We start from the raw sequence: 11,928 nt of genomic DNA, 5'->3' as shown, positions 1-11,928 counted from the left end.
GAGTGTCGAGTGAGTTTGAACGCTAGCCTGTAAAACCTCATTTTATGAAATTATTGAAATTCAAGCCTTTTTTTCAAATAACAAGAACATTCTTTTTTCTTGACCATTTGCTGTAATTGAGGTATCAAATTAAAGAGCAGATATTGAACTTTTTTAAAATGTGGTTTTCTTTTTGAAACCCAGATACAGCCCGCCAAATGACTTTTTGGTATCCCCTCTTCAAATTGTTTTTGCTCACTCATGCGTGAATGAGAAATAGTCTAAGTGATGTCAGATAAAAGAGGAGATTCTAAGCTTTTAACAATGGTAGGTCATTTTGTCTATTGTATTTGTGATTAAGTTATGATAGATCATCGATAATAGATGGAGTCATCCCAAAATTTTGCTTGTCCGCAGTATACGTTATGAGTATGTTTTGTGTCCGTCGGCCAGTGGGACCAGGCCTTGAGATAATTCTAGGACAATTTTAGGGTTTCGTTGCATTAAATTGCCTGTATTAGCCAGCACTATTAGTTTTTTTCACTGTGTCTTTTTTTATAATGTAAAGAAAGCCCTGCCTGTGCTACTATTTTATTTCAAAATTTGAATATTTTTGGCAATAAAGGTCTAACTTACTAAAGAGAAACCATTTTTATGTTTATGATGTAATTTCATATTAACGTCGGTTAAACTACCAATATCTACCAAAATTATAAATATAAATAAAAAAGGAAACACATACCATACAAAGATATTTTTATGGTTAAATCTTAATCCGAAGTCTATAATAATGTTGTATATTAGTGTTGAGGTGCTCGTTCATCATTAATTTTTGTTCAACGGCCTATAATAATCTTTTAAGACCCAAGCGAAGCTTATCATACCACGTAATATATTTTTGTTCCCGATAAATAATTTGAATCAATGATAAATTATTAGAAAGGCTAAGTTATGCTCTAGAAATATCTCTATTCTGATTTAGAAAATATGGAAAACAAATTGTGGAAAATTTGCGTTTTCAATTAGACAAAGTGCTAGAAGTAATATTGTTCTACTATTAAAAGAACCAATACGACAGAAAATTTTTAAGATGAACTTTGGCCAAAGTCAAATTCGAGCCTTTTTTAGCACTAAACAAGACTCAATTACGAAATATTAATTTCTAATCCTTACGTATGAAGCCGGACTGAAATAATGCTGGGATCATATACATTATATATCAGAAAACTTTACTATCAAACGCAACAAGTTCAAAGGCGAATTCCATGAAGGCTCCTGATCGCTTGAAAATCTTTTACTTTTTCTTGTAAAGTTTTTTATGAATTTTGTAGAATGTCTCATGCAGGTATACGGGTCAAAATTGAACCCTCTCGTGCTAAGGAGCTATCTTCTTCGTCTAGGGGTGCTGCTAGTTAGATGTTTCCTATTTTGTCTTGAATTTTCCAAACATGACTTTCTCCAGTCCCATTGGTGGGCTTTCCAAGACTAAAGACATAATCAAGGCTGCCGCGTAGGAGAATAGAAGACAACCACCAAAAAAGAAGCTCTGAAAAAATAAAACAATAACATTATTTAGTACAATATAACACATAAAATGACATAATACCGCGAAATGGCTTGGGTTATATTGTTTCATTTCCATAAGCGCGGTTTCGTTTTTTAAATAGGGAGTTTTCGCAACCAACACAGACGCTTTCTGGAACGAAGAGAATCTATAGAAAAATGTTCTTCGATGACTGCTAAGTTTTGGGTTACGGGCCCCAGACGATTAAAAAAAATGAAAGGTTTTGAAAAGGTTTAAATTATTAGCGCTAAAATATGTATATAGTAGACCACATTCTTCTGAATTCTTTATCTTTCCTTGAGTTTTATGCTTACGAAACCCCATTACTCTCAAAACATAGTTTATAACTTACGAGTGACAAGTAGTCCATATGGAAGAGAGTCTTGTTGTAAGTAATAGCACTGTATTGTAAGATAGGATGGATTAGATAGGCACAGTATGTTAGACGAGCCATTGGGATCCAGAATGACCAATCAAGAAGCACTCCAATAGGACCTGAAAATAATAAATTATTGATCCACTTGTCAACATTCCCATTATTTAAAACAATTTAAATACAATAGGAGCCTAGTGTTATCATAGGGTATGACTTATATTCAGATTCTGACTCACGGCTACGAAAGAAGATAGATTCAATGAAATTAAAACTGATTTGGGACCATGCGAACTTTCAAACAGGAGTTGTGATATAGTCTCAAAACGAGTGATCAGAGCATTGGCTCAGTAAGCATGGTAATATTGAGGTATATTTTATTTCATAACAAGGGTAAATTTATTTGATAATACCCTTAATTCTTACTCAATGATTTATGCAATAGACACTACTTTGTCCAATATGTACCTCTTTAATTTTGTTCCATTTCGGTTATGTTCCATTTGACCACCCAACCTTCTCATTTTGAAAAAAAAGAAAAACGCCTATATACCTCCGTATCCATTAAGACAAGCGAAGATGATCCAAGCAATGCCGATACCCCACGCTAATCGACCGACAGTCAAATAGATCATTGACTCCCACTGTTCTATGTAGCGATTTAGGCAACCATAAGCACCGTACACCACAGCAAAGAGAGTGCCAAGAGCAATCAACCAGCCAGTGAAGACGTATATCTATAGAAGAAATCATGAATGTTACAAAGCTATATTGCACACACGAGATTATCATGAATATGGACTAGACTATTTACCATCACACATCAGTCGTGTGTTTTGCATTCTAAGTCGAGAGTACAAAAACCGTTCACAGACTGAACAATTGAAGACATTGCTGTCTCTTTCAAAGGAAAAATATGAAGAAATAGAAGAAATAATTATACCGAAATTGTGTTTCATACCTTTTTAAGTTTAAGTTGCTTTCCTTTGAGTTTAAAGATGATATATCCCATCACCATGCCAACGAGGTAAGGTGGAATTCTTGTATAAGGTTTGGCATATGTAACGTCCTGTTCGGGGTAGTCTGCCAAACGATCGTTGTATGGTCTGATAATATATAGACAGAAGGTAGCGTGAATGTTGTGATTATGAAATAAGTTGCAAAAATAACAGAAAAGGGGTAATATATAGTTTAAATATTGTTTTCAATTCCATTAAAAGTTATCTAACAAGTTCGTTCTTATGAAATCATAATCAATGACGAGTCTAAAAGACGCGGTCAATAAAGGGTTACATACTATCAATTTGATTATTTTGTCATTGACCAAAGAGGAAACCAAGCATATACATCATTTTATGACGGCAAAAAATGAATCTTACAAATAATGAGTGCACGGCAATGATAAATACGATTTGTATACTTTGCCATTAATTGAAATTACCATAAGAACCCAACACAATTCTCACTCTGCATAACTATACTTACGGTTGTTGATACCAGGGATCCATGTTAATTCCATAATAATAGTTAAGACCAGCCAACGATCCCAGCGAAATTAGCATGATGGAACCAATCAGGGCCATTCCTGCTTTACAATTCCTTAAAAGAAATGAATGTAAGGCGTGAATAGTGACTTAATAATTAAATGATTATCCTGCTTTATAAATCAATCAAAGGTACCACCTAGGAATTGTACAGAAATTATTCTGAAATCGACGATGATTTTCATTGCTGAGTACTTGTTTAGAACCTTGAAATTGGTCTATACTCCTTTACTCTTCACAGAAAATGTGAATTAGGAAACACGGAAAGAAAAATGATTATGATGTTATTTCTTCTTACGGTACTTCGACATATTCGAAAGCGGTGAAAATTAAAGATTGAAACGTTATAATATTCTTAAACAATAAGTGGAAATATTGAGCCGTTTATGAATGAACCATGTAATGAATTAAACTAAACGTTTATAATGATTATACATTTGACCGTAACAATATTATTCAAATATATCTTCTTCCGATAAATTCTCCTAATAGTGCTTACCTGTATAGGATGATTAGAATAAGAGGACTAATGATGTAGAACTGCATATCATTTGCTAGGTACCATGCATGACCCATACACTGAACAGAAATTTGATAAAGAAGGAAGAAAAGAGTCAAGTAATTACGAAATAGAAAAAGATGGGATTTTCGTATTTTTATGAATATTGGTCGTATGTAAAGATATCAGATTCTTATTTTCTTATTTCCTGAGACAACATGGTTTCTTTCTGCCACTGCCCACTATGGTAACTGTCGGAGAGTGAAAAATTGTCAATTCTGAAAAGCTTTACGAAATAGTGTCCAGGTTGACTTCTTTTTCTCAGTCAATGAATTCAGTACCAACCAGTGAAATTAGAATGGCAAATTGTACATATGATAATAAAAATGTACAAAACTGGCATTTGATAGCATTACATAGAAGTATCAAAGAACCGTCTTCTAACGGGAAAGACAAGGTGGAATAAACTTACGGTTTGCTCAAGATCATTAGGCCAGGGATAAAGATTATTGATATACAGCATATGAGCCCACCAGGTTCTTCCGCAGTAATCCCGTGTCACCTCGTGCCCATAATCGGTCAGTACACCCTGGGCAAAGTGCGGCTTCAGCAAGGCCCAGATGCCTATGGTGGCCATGTAAACTGGTGTAAGACGCCACCAACGGTGGAAGTAGAAGACAAACCAACTGAATGCACTGCCAAGTCTTTTGCTGTCCAGCTGTTTCAGGGTAAGATATGCTGTGAGGAATCCACTGTGAAAATGAAAAGGGTGATTCTAGTGTTACCAAAAATATTCATACATTATTCTGTACGAGTGTTATTGAAATCTCATGATAATGTTTATTCCTGGATGAAGAGCTGCGTATGTGTTTCTTTTCTTGCAAAAGGACATAAATTGTATGATTCAAAGAGTCGACCTACATAAAAAGTCACAGTTATGTTATAAACACTGTCATTTTTTTCAATAGCCTTGTAAGATATAAGCCCTCTGCTAATAATTAATCAAATACATTTAATTTGTCTCCTTCATAATTATAATAGCTACTTCATCAGCTTCTGATTACTGAGTACTATTATTACTGCTACAACATAATAATAGTAATAATAATAACTCTTATTTACCCAGGGTAGCCACTCTCAGCTGTAAGCTGTTCTTCCAGCGGGCCCTGCATAACATAATATGTTACATATATAACATAATATGTTACATATATTACTAAGGTTTTTCTACTGCCATTTCTTTTATTATCATTATACCTTTGCGTTCTGCAATCAATTTCCTTTACCGACGAAAACGCTTACCTGAGAACGAAGAATGTATCAACTGAATACGTAGAGTTGACAATAGCCAGGTACCCGAATGATTGCATTTCCTCAAACAACTCACTAAAATTATCTATTAAAAAGAAAATCAAATCAAAATTATTAAAGTTCGAAAGGCATGAAATATCCATGAAAACTTTCAGCACTTCGGCATTCGCCCCCGGAATATTCAGTATCTAAAAGTTCAGTGGACTTGAGGCTTGTGTCCTTTCTATGAACTGGGTTTAGGTTGTTAGATATAGCAGTATATTGTTGCTATTTATGGTTGTTTTTAATAATAGATGTGCAGATCATCACTCACCAAGTCGACCAAGGTAGAACGAGAAGGAATGTCCAAGAATGACCCAGAACATACTGATGACCCTCAGACCATTGAGAGCAGCTAAGTTTTCTTTAGATTTCTTAGCACTCAGGAGCTTGGTGCAGTTGGTGACGAGTGAGAAGGACATCAGGACACCGTCAAGGATTGCTGCGAACGAAACACGATCCAATTAATGTTGTCGATGTTCAAATACTATAGGTTCCAACACTATTACTCCTTTTAGGCCTATTTGTCTCTAACTGATACATCAAATCAAATTAACAATTCGTCAACTGCTTCTCTCTACATAAATCTTGGTAAAGCTAGGAAGATTTACAGCTTGGGTGGATTTATGACCAGGTGTGCCGAGTCACGAGATTTCAGGAAAAGACTTCCAAAATAGACATGGTTTACGCGGGGGTTCACGTCACTGGACCCATGACCAAGGCCAATGCCAGGAAAGGTGGCCTCAGGGATGACATCGACTCCTTCACACGTGGAAAGGTAGTTAGGTATAGTAATTTTATGATGTATATGACGGTGGGTTGCTCTGAGAACGCTCTTCATATGTCCGTGTCACCACGTGCATGTTAAAACCCCACTGCACCCCATCCACATTGTTTAGGACGTTGTTCGAAGTTAAGTATGCTGAGAACATGATGATGAGGCAGTACTCTATGGAAATGTACAACATGGCATGTAACATCTTTCTGGTTTGTGTATTGCAAGACATTGAATGTATGGACAGGGGTGATAGCATTCCAGCACGCAAGAATGGGTTTTCAATGTGCCCATAGATCAAGTCATCGAAGCTACCGTATCAGATTGGAGAAGATGAATACGCTATCACAACATTCTTGTATTTACAACATGATTAAACTAACTCCGATGTGTATATGATAAATGTTGCCAAAAGGTGGGGAACAATATAAAATTGCAACACCAATTCTTACCCCATTTGAGATCGATCTTCGGCTTGTGTTCTTTCTCGATATTATCCTCTGTCATCTGAATGTGATGCTCTTTACCATTCTGTAGAATCCCTTCTCCCTTTTCGAATCCACCGTTTAGGTGAGCGCCATTCTCCTTGACCCTCGCCTCGGTACCAACTTCGACTATATCCGGGTCATCAATGGATGTTTCCTCTATTTTGTGCTTATCAGAAGTAAGATCACCTGCTTTCTGTTTGGTTGTTGTTTGCTTCAAGACCTTGTTTAGGACCATCTTGTGAAGGTAGATTTCGTAGAAGGTGCCCACCAGCACCATTGCCACAAAGAAACACATCAAAGCACTGAAAGATAATACTAAAGATGAGCCTTCTAGCTTATGGAAAATATCAACGTATATTCGATTAACACATGATTGGGTATATAGGCCTTTCTTGATACATCACCGACGTGCTTTGGCAATTCATTATTATATTAAAGGTAAATGGTATAATTCCTCAAGCAAGTAATTGTTTGGTATGAAGGAGATGGAATTTAACGTAAAATAGATGCATTTGATGATGATGATGATGATGAACAATTTATATCACGCAATTTTTCTGTAAAATAATATAGGTTTCAATGCAATGACGCGGGCCAATCTGTTGAACATTCTCTACCCCTATCATAGCTTATGATTGTCAAAGTTCTTCAAATTAAACTTACAGGAATGCAATATCGGCTGTCCTCCATTCCTCGGGTTCGTTACATTCATAACCAACGAACGGTTCATCTACTCCAAGGGCAGTCCATACTGCAAGACAATAACAGAAAATTAATTTGTTCTATTTTCTACTTGGAGAGGATCTGTTCATGCTGCTAGTGGTCTTTGTGGGATGTTGGAAGCTACGTTTTATTATTGGAAAATTATCAATTCTTACTTCTTCAAAAAAAAAAAACAAGTAGAGCGCAAGCCTCAAGTAATGTCCACAAGCTTTTTAATGGCTGATCGCCAAGTTGCGTTAAATTGCATTTTGTCATGACACAGACCCAGGGGCCTGGACCCAATGTAATGACATTATCCAAACGTGTATGGTTATTGGCCGTATTTTAGCACAGCTGGATTTCTATATTTGATATTGTTGAAATAGATATTCAAATAAATTGAAAACTTGTTCAGCCTTTGTGTAACTGGACCCTTGTGATTCTTCTTCGTCACAGTATATTACACAATGTATCTACAGCTGCTCAAGGAGGCGCCAATTATCACACCACTTGAGAACATTGGTAAAACAAAGTATGGAGATGGTGTACTTACTGGTGTCGGATACTGCTTGGATCTCTTTCGTAGTGCAAGTATTAGGGGAACATGTACCCCAGATTAGTGCCTTCAAGGTGAAATATAGAGATGACAATGAATACAACGCAATATAATTGATACAACCTTTGGTTTACCTATATTGTTGTAGAATGCAACTGGGATTTTTAATGTTTAAAGATTAACGATAGATTTTTGAGTGTTTTTACGCCATTTATCAACATATTCATGTAATCAAATCATAATGCTGTTCACATGGATTTTACCGTCAGTGAGGCCTACAATCTAAGACAACTACCAATAAGAATTGATATGTTTTGATTTGTTGTCGTTATATTAACTAATATACATATGATCGTAAAATTTGTGTGTCCTGCATGATTTCTCCCCCCCCCCTATTCTTTCCTCTTTGACTACAAATTTTGTGATCCGCTTATTCATGGATGGCAATGAATACTTCCAAGAGGACGGAGATCGGAGATGCTACTCCAATGTTGAATTTTCAGAGCAAACAAGTGAGAAGTGAGGGGGTGTCACATTCCTTCCCTTTATGTTTGAACAGAATTATTGGCACTTTGTCATGGTGGTAGAAGATGACACCGAGTATTTCTACTTACTCCGAATGGTAGAAGTATATAAGCACCACAGTACTGTGCGTCAAATGAAGGTACACCCGATGTCTTGTTTGCTGTGTTCGATGTACATAACCAAAGATCGCCGTAGTCCTTGACGTTCAGTGTATATAAAGCCTTTTGAATATCTGATGGTATGATGCTACCACGAGACGCCCACACTGCAATGATTAACACCAATGATTGTAATAAATCGAGTGAATAAAATGTGATTTTAAAAATATTTTTATCAATTAGTGAATTGCCATCTTATATACTTCTATCAACCCTTATTCATAGTTATGCTTCAGTATGCTAGTTAAAATGAAACAAATGAAAATGGATTTTGTTTCTTTATTACCTTTTTCTTTAATTAGACCTGTTAGCTATAAGACATATAATATTTATAAGACATTGGCCATGAGAAACCTTATTTTCACAAGCTTTATTTCTATTTTTCTTGCGTTTGTTAGATGGAACTGTTCCCATACTTTGTCACATGTCTCAATAAGCTCAAAATTTTACGATAAGAAACGTATACAGTTGTACCACTTCATATTTACATCAAAGAAGACGGATAAATGTTGAGTTGAATTAAATGATACATGCCCAAAGAATACAACATTCCTCGAGTCATTGATTATGATTTTAATAAGTATTTTGCGAGCATGATGTAGGAATAAAAGAAGTGTCTCCACCTCCTTACTTACTTCGTGATGCGTAAAGAACTCCGTTTCCAAGATCAGAAAAGTACTGCATGGTATCTTGGAAGCAGATCTCAGATAGAAGCCTATCATCATCAAGACCATACCAGAGTTTACCTCCTATTTCAATCTGCTTCGCATCTTCAGTGGCTTTGGAAAGGTGGGTCTGCACAAACTGAGGTGAATATACGAATATACCATGTGTTTTTTAGAACTTATTCTCTCCTTCAATCTTGATTACAAGATGCCTTTAATTTCTCTTTCATTAAGTCTAGACCTGGGAGCAGTATCACCATCTTTTAAATAATAGATGCCCAGATTAGACCCAACAACCTATATACTTTATACGATTTGAACTGATATTTTCAAAGCACGTTGATATATCAATATAGAGCTATAGCACTTTCATTCATTTTGATTGAATTACCGTCAACCATTCAGATACTACTTCTTGCTCTAGGACGCTGTACCAGGAATCGAACTCGGATTTTTATGTGTGTAGCGGCTGTAGCAATTAATGCGCCTTAAACCACCAGACCACTAGTGGCTATGTCTATAAAAACTCAATCATACATACCCAGGCACGCACACCCACACCCACCCACCGCACTATATACATGGTAGAGTTTTAAGAGTGTAATATGTGTACATACAATATTATCATTCACACACCAACCTGTGAAAACCTTTGGTTGTCTTTGGTGAGAGATTGAACATAGTCCAAATCAATGCCTTTATGGGAGAAGAATTCCTTGCTATGATCCACAAAGGAATGTGCTGCTACGGATTCTGAAAAAGACATATTATATAATGACAAAATAAATGCTGAAGTTGTAATTAATGACACGAATAATTCCTGTTCTTTTACTGCGAAAAATTATGTTACATGAAGGCCTTACATCTTCTTTACTGGTAAGTCGTTAACAATGCAGGTCTATCTATTTGTACAAATCATCAAATCATGAATTGTTACATCACTATCGAACCTAACTTTACTATCCTATTTTTTATGAATTATTTGAGTAATGTGAGTAAGCACTGTGTATTTAGTAATGATTCCTTATTTCCACATGCAAAAGTTGAAAGAGAAATTTTGGAACCTGCAAAAAAGCGAATATTCTATATTTTGATTTTACCTTTGTTCTGACTTTTGATAAAGTATACACTTTTGAAGTTATGTAACGTCTTTCAAGTAAGTACCAAAGTTGTGAGAACATAAAACACCAAAACATGAAAATTACTACGGACTTACTCCTTTTCTGTTTTCTCATCAAACTTTCAAACTGAGGGTTGAGTTGGGACGTCACATCCTGTAGAAATAGATTTAAACATAAAATCACCAAGGCAACCTTAAATAACCACTGTTTCGGCGCCATCTTAAAGTATGATAAGTACCCGATGAGCACCAGAAAATAATAGCTCTCCTCAGATAGGCCTCCAATATAGGTTGTTCTATTATTGTAGTACCTGTGTTATATGACGTAATTAGTGGTGAGTAATATATTAATGGAAATAATCTGCCACGAACAAATATGTTATCTGTTAGATGTGAAGTTAGAATGACAACTAAAGGGTGGGTATATTTACTTAAGTTTGATGTCATTACCTGTTTAAGTGAGTTAATCACTTATGTTTTGCATGCAGTGATCACATGGTGGTCTCCGTTGAGGTGGAGAAGGGACGCAGCGGTGGCAAATTGTCCTTATATCCCGTCCCAATGACGCTAATTTATCCCTCTTTAGAATATGCTATATTCCCTAGCGCTTCCAATGAGGCAGATAAGCTTATAACTCAAAGGAGTTATGTACTCACCCTTTCCTTTTAGGTTTATGGAATCCTAAGGTTTTCTCTCTAAATTGTTGTTGGTTGGTAATTGTATGTTTTATATGATTTACGTTTAATGATGATCGAGGTGTCGTCAAAGGCAATATTTAACCCCAAAAGATCAGTAAAGACCAAAGAAGGACTTTACTTATCATTTTTTTCTATTTCGGTATAAAGAAAATGAGGTATCATAAAAAGATCATCAAGTCATCATAAAGAGGAAAAGGAATATTAAATTACTGCCACCCGAACTCTGACGTTGTCTCATCTTTCCTTTCTTCTAATGCCCCTTTTGTCTCCTTGTTTCTAGTGTTGCTGTTGAATGTCTGTGGTCTTTATTATGGTTGTTCCACTTTATATGTTTGTCATTTTGCCTCCGAAGAAGATTCTGCTAGGATCGAAAGCTTAGGCCCCTTTTGACTCTCTTTTCTTCCTCTTTCCTTCAAATACAGGGTGAATTGTCCAATAACGAATCACTTGACAACCTTTTCTGATTGATATCAGTCGGCATAGATATGAAATCAACCATATCAAATGTGTTTGGTAAAATTGGAGAAAAGGGATAGTGAGAAGAAACGGCAAACTTAGACTTTTGAACATATTGAATCTAACTTCAAATCTATATTCACTGTACAAATTGAAACCGTAAAAAAATGTAATCATTACACAATCAGATCAAAACAACTTATCTATTTACTCGTAGAAGAACCGGGAGTGCCATCATGACGTAACAATGAATATTAGCACGGAAGAAACAGACACCTGAATTAGGTTTCTTTAATTTTGCATTGAAGCGTCATGGTTACGTTGGGGAATAGTATCATTTTTTTTAATTTGAACTATTAAGCCAAAGTATTACGAGTACTCACTAGTGTGAGGGGAGGTGTGTGTGCGCGCGTCTGTGAGTGTGGAGGACAAACGACATGAAAGGCATATCAATGAGGTATGATTGTTACTGTCTG

At 35.8% G+C, this 11,928-nt stretch overlaps 1 protein-coding gene across 1 annotated transcript; it reads right to left on the bottom strand.

Moving 5' to 3' along the window:
* Window positions 1–275: 275 nt before the first annotated feature.
* Window positions 276–10,675, bottom strand: LOC121427195 (nose resistant to fluoxetine protein 6-like). Its single transcript, XM_041623469.1, has 16 exons — window positions 10,395–10,675; window positions 9,819–9,931; window positions 9,149–9,317; window positions 8,445–8,620; window positions 7,828–7,897; window positions 7,236–7,323; window positions 6,537–6,874; window positions 5,584–5,751; window positions 5,262–5,355; window positions 4,432–4,711; window positions 3,960–4,039; window positions 3,402–3,515; window positions 2,878–3,022; window positions 2,470–2,653; window positions 1,896–2,038; window positions 276–1,525 (listed from the first exon to the last, which is right to left on the bottom strand). Exons 1-16 carry the CDS (start codon window positions 10,516–10,518, stop codon window positions 1,403–1,405), a joined length of 2,409 nt encoding a protein of 802 aa, XP_041479403.1. The 5' UTR covers window positions 10,519–10,675; the 3' UTR covers window positions 276–1,402.
* Window positions 10,676–11,928: the final 1,253 nt, after the last annotated feature.

The sequence above is a fragment of the Lytechinus variegatus genome, chromosome 1, assembly GCF_018143015.1.
Source record: "Lytechinus variegatus isolate NC3 chromosome 1, Lvar_3.0, whole genome shotgun sequence".
In the NCBI taxonomy this organism is placed as follows: domain Eukaryota; kingdom Metazoa; phylum Echinodermata; class Echinoidea; order Temnopleuroida; family Toxopneustidae; genus Lytechinus; species Lytechinus variegatus.
The sequence above is the reverse complement of the archived record's forward strand: the minus strand, read 5'-3'. Positions and strand labels throughout refer to the sequence as shown.

What these genes read in the sequence shown, in the direction of transcription:
- LOC121427195 (XM_041623469.1), bottom strand. Translation starts at nt 10,518, where the DNA reads ATGGCGCCGAAACAGTGGTTATTTAAGGTTGCCTTGGTGATTTTATGT. An exon ending in CTAATGATCTTGAGCAAACC is followed by an intron (nt 4,040 to 4,431) that starts GTAAGTTTATTC and finishes ATTTCTGTTCAG; the next exon opens with TGTATGGGTCATGCATGGTA. An exon ending in AGCAACTTAAACTTAAAAAG is followed by an intron (nt 2,654 to 2,877) that starts GTATGAAACACA and finishes TTTCTTCTATAG; the next exon opens with ATATACGTCTTCACTGGCTG.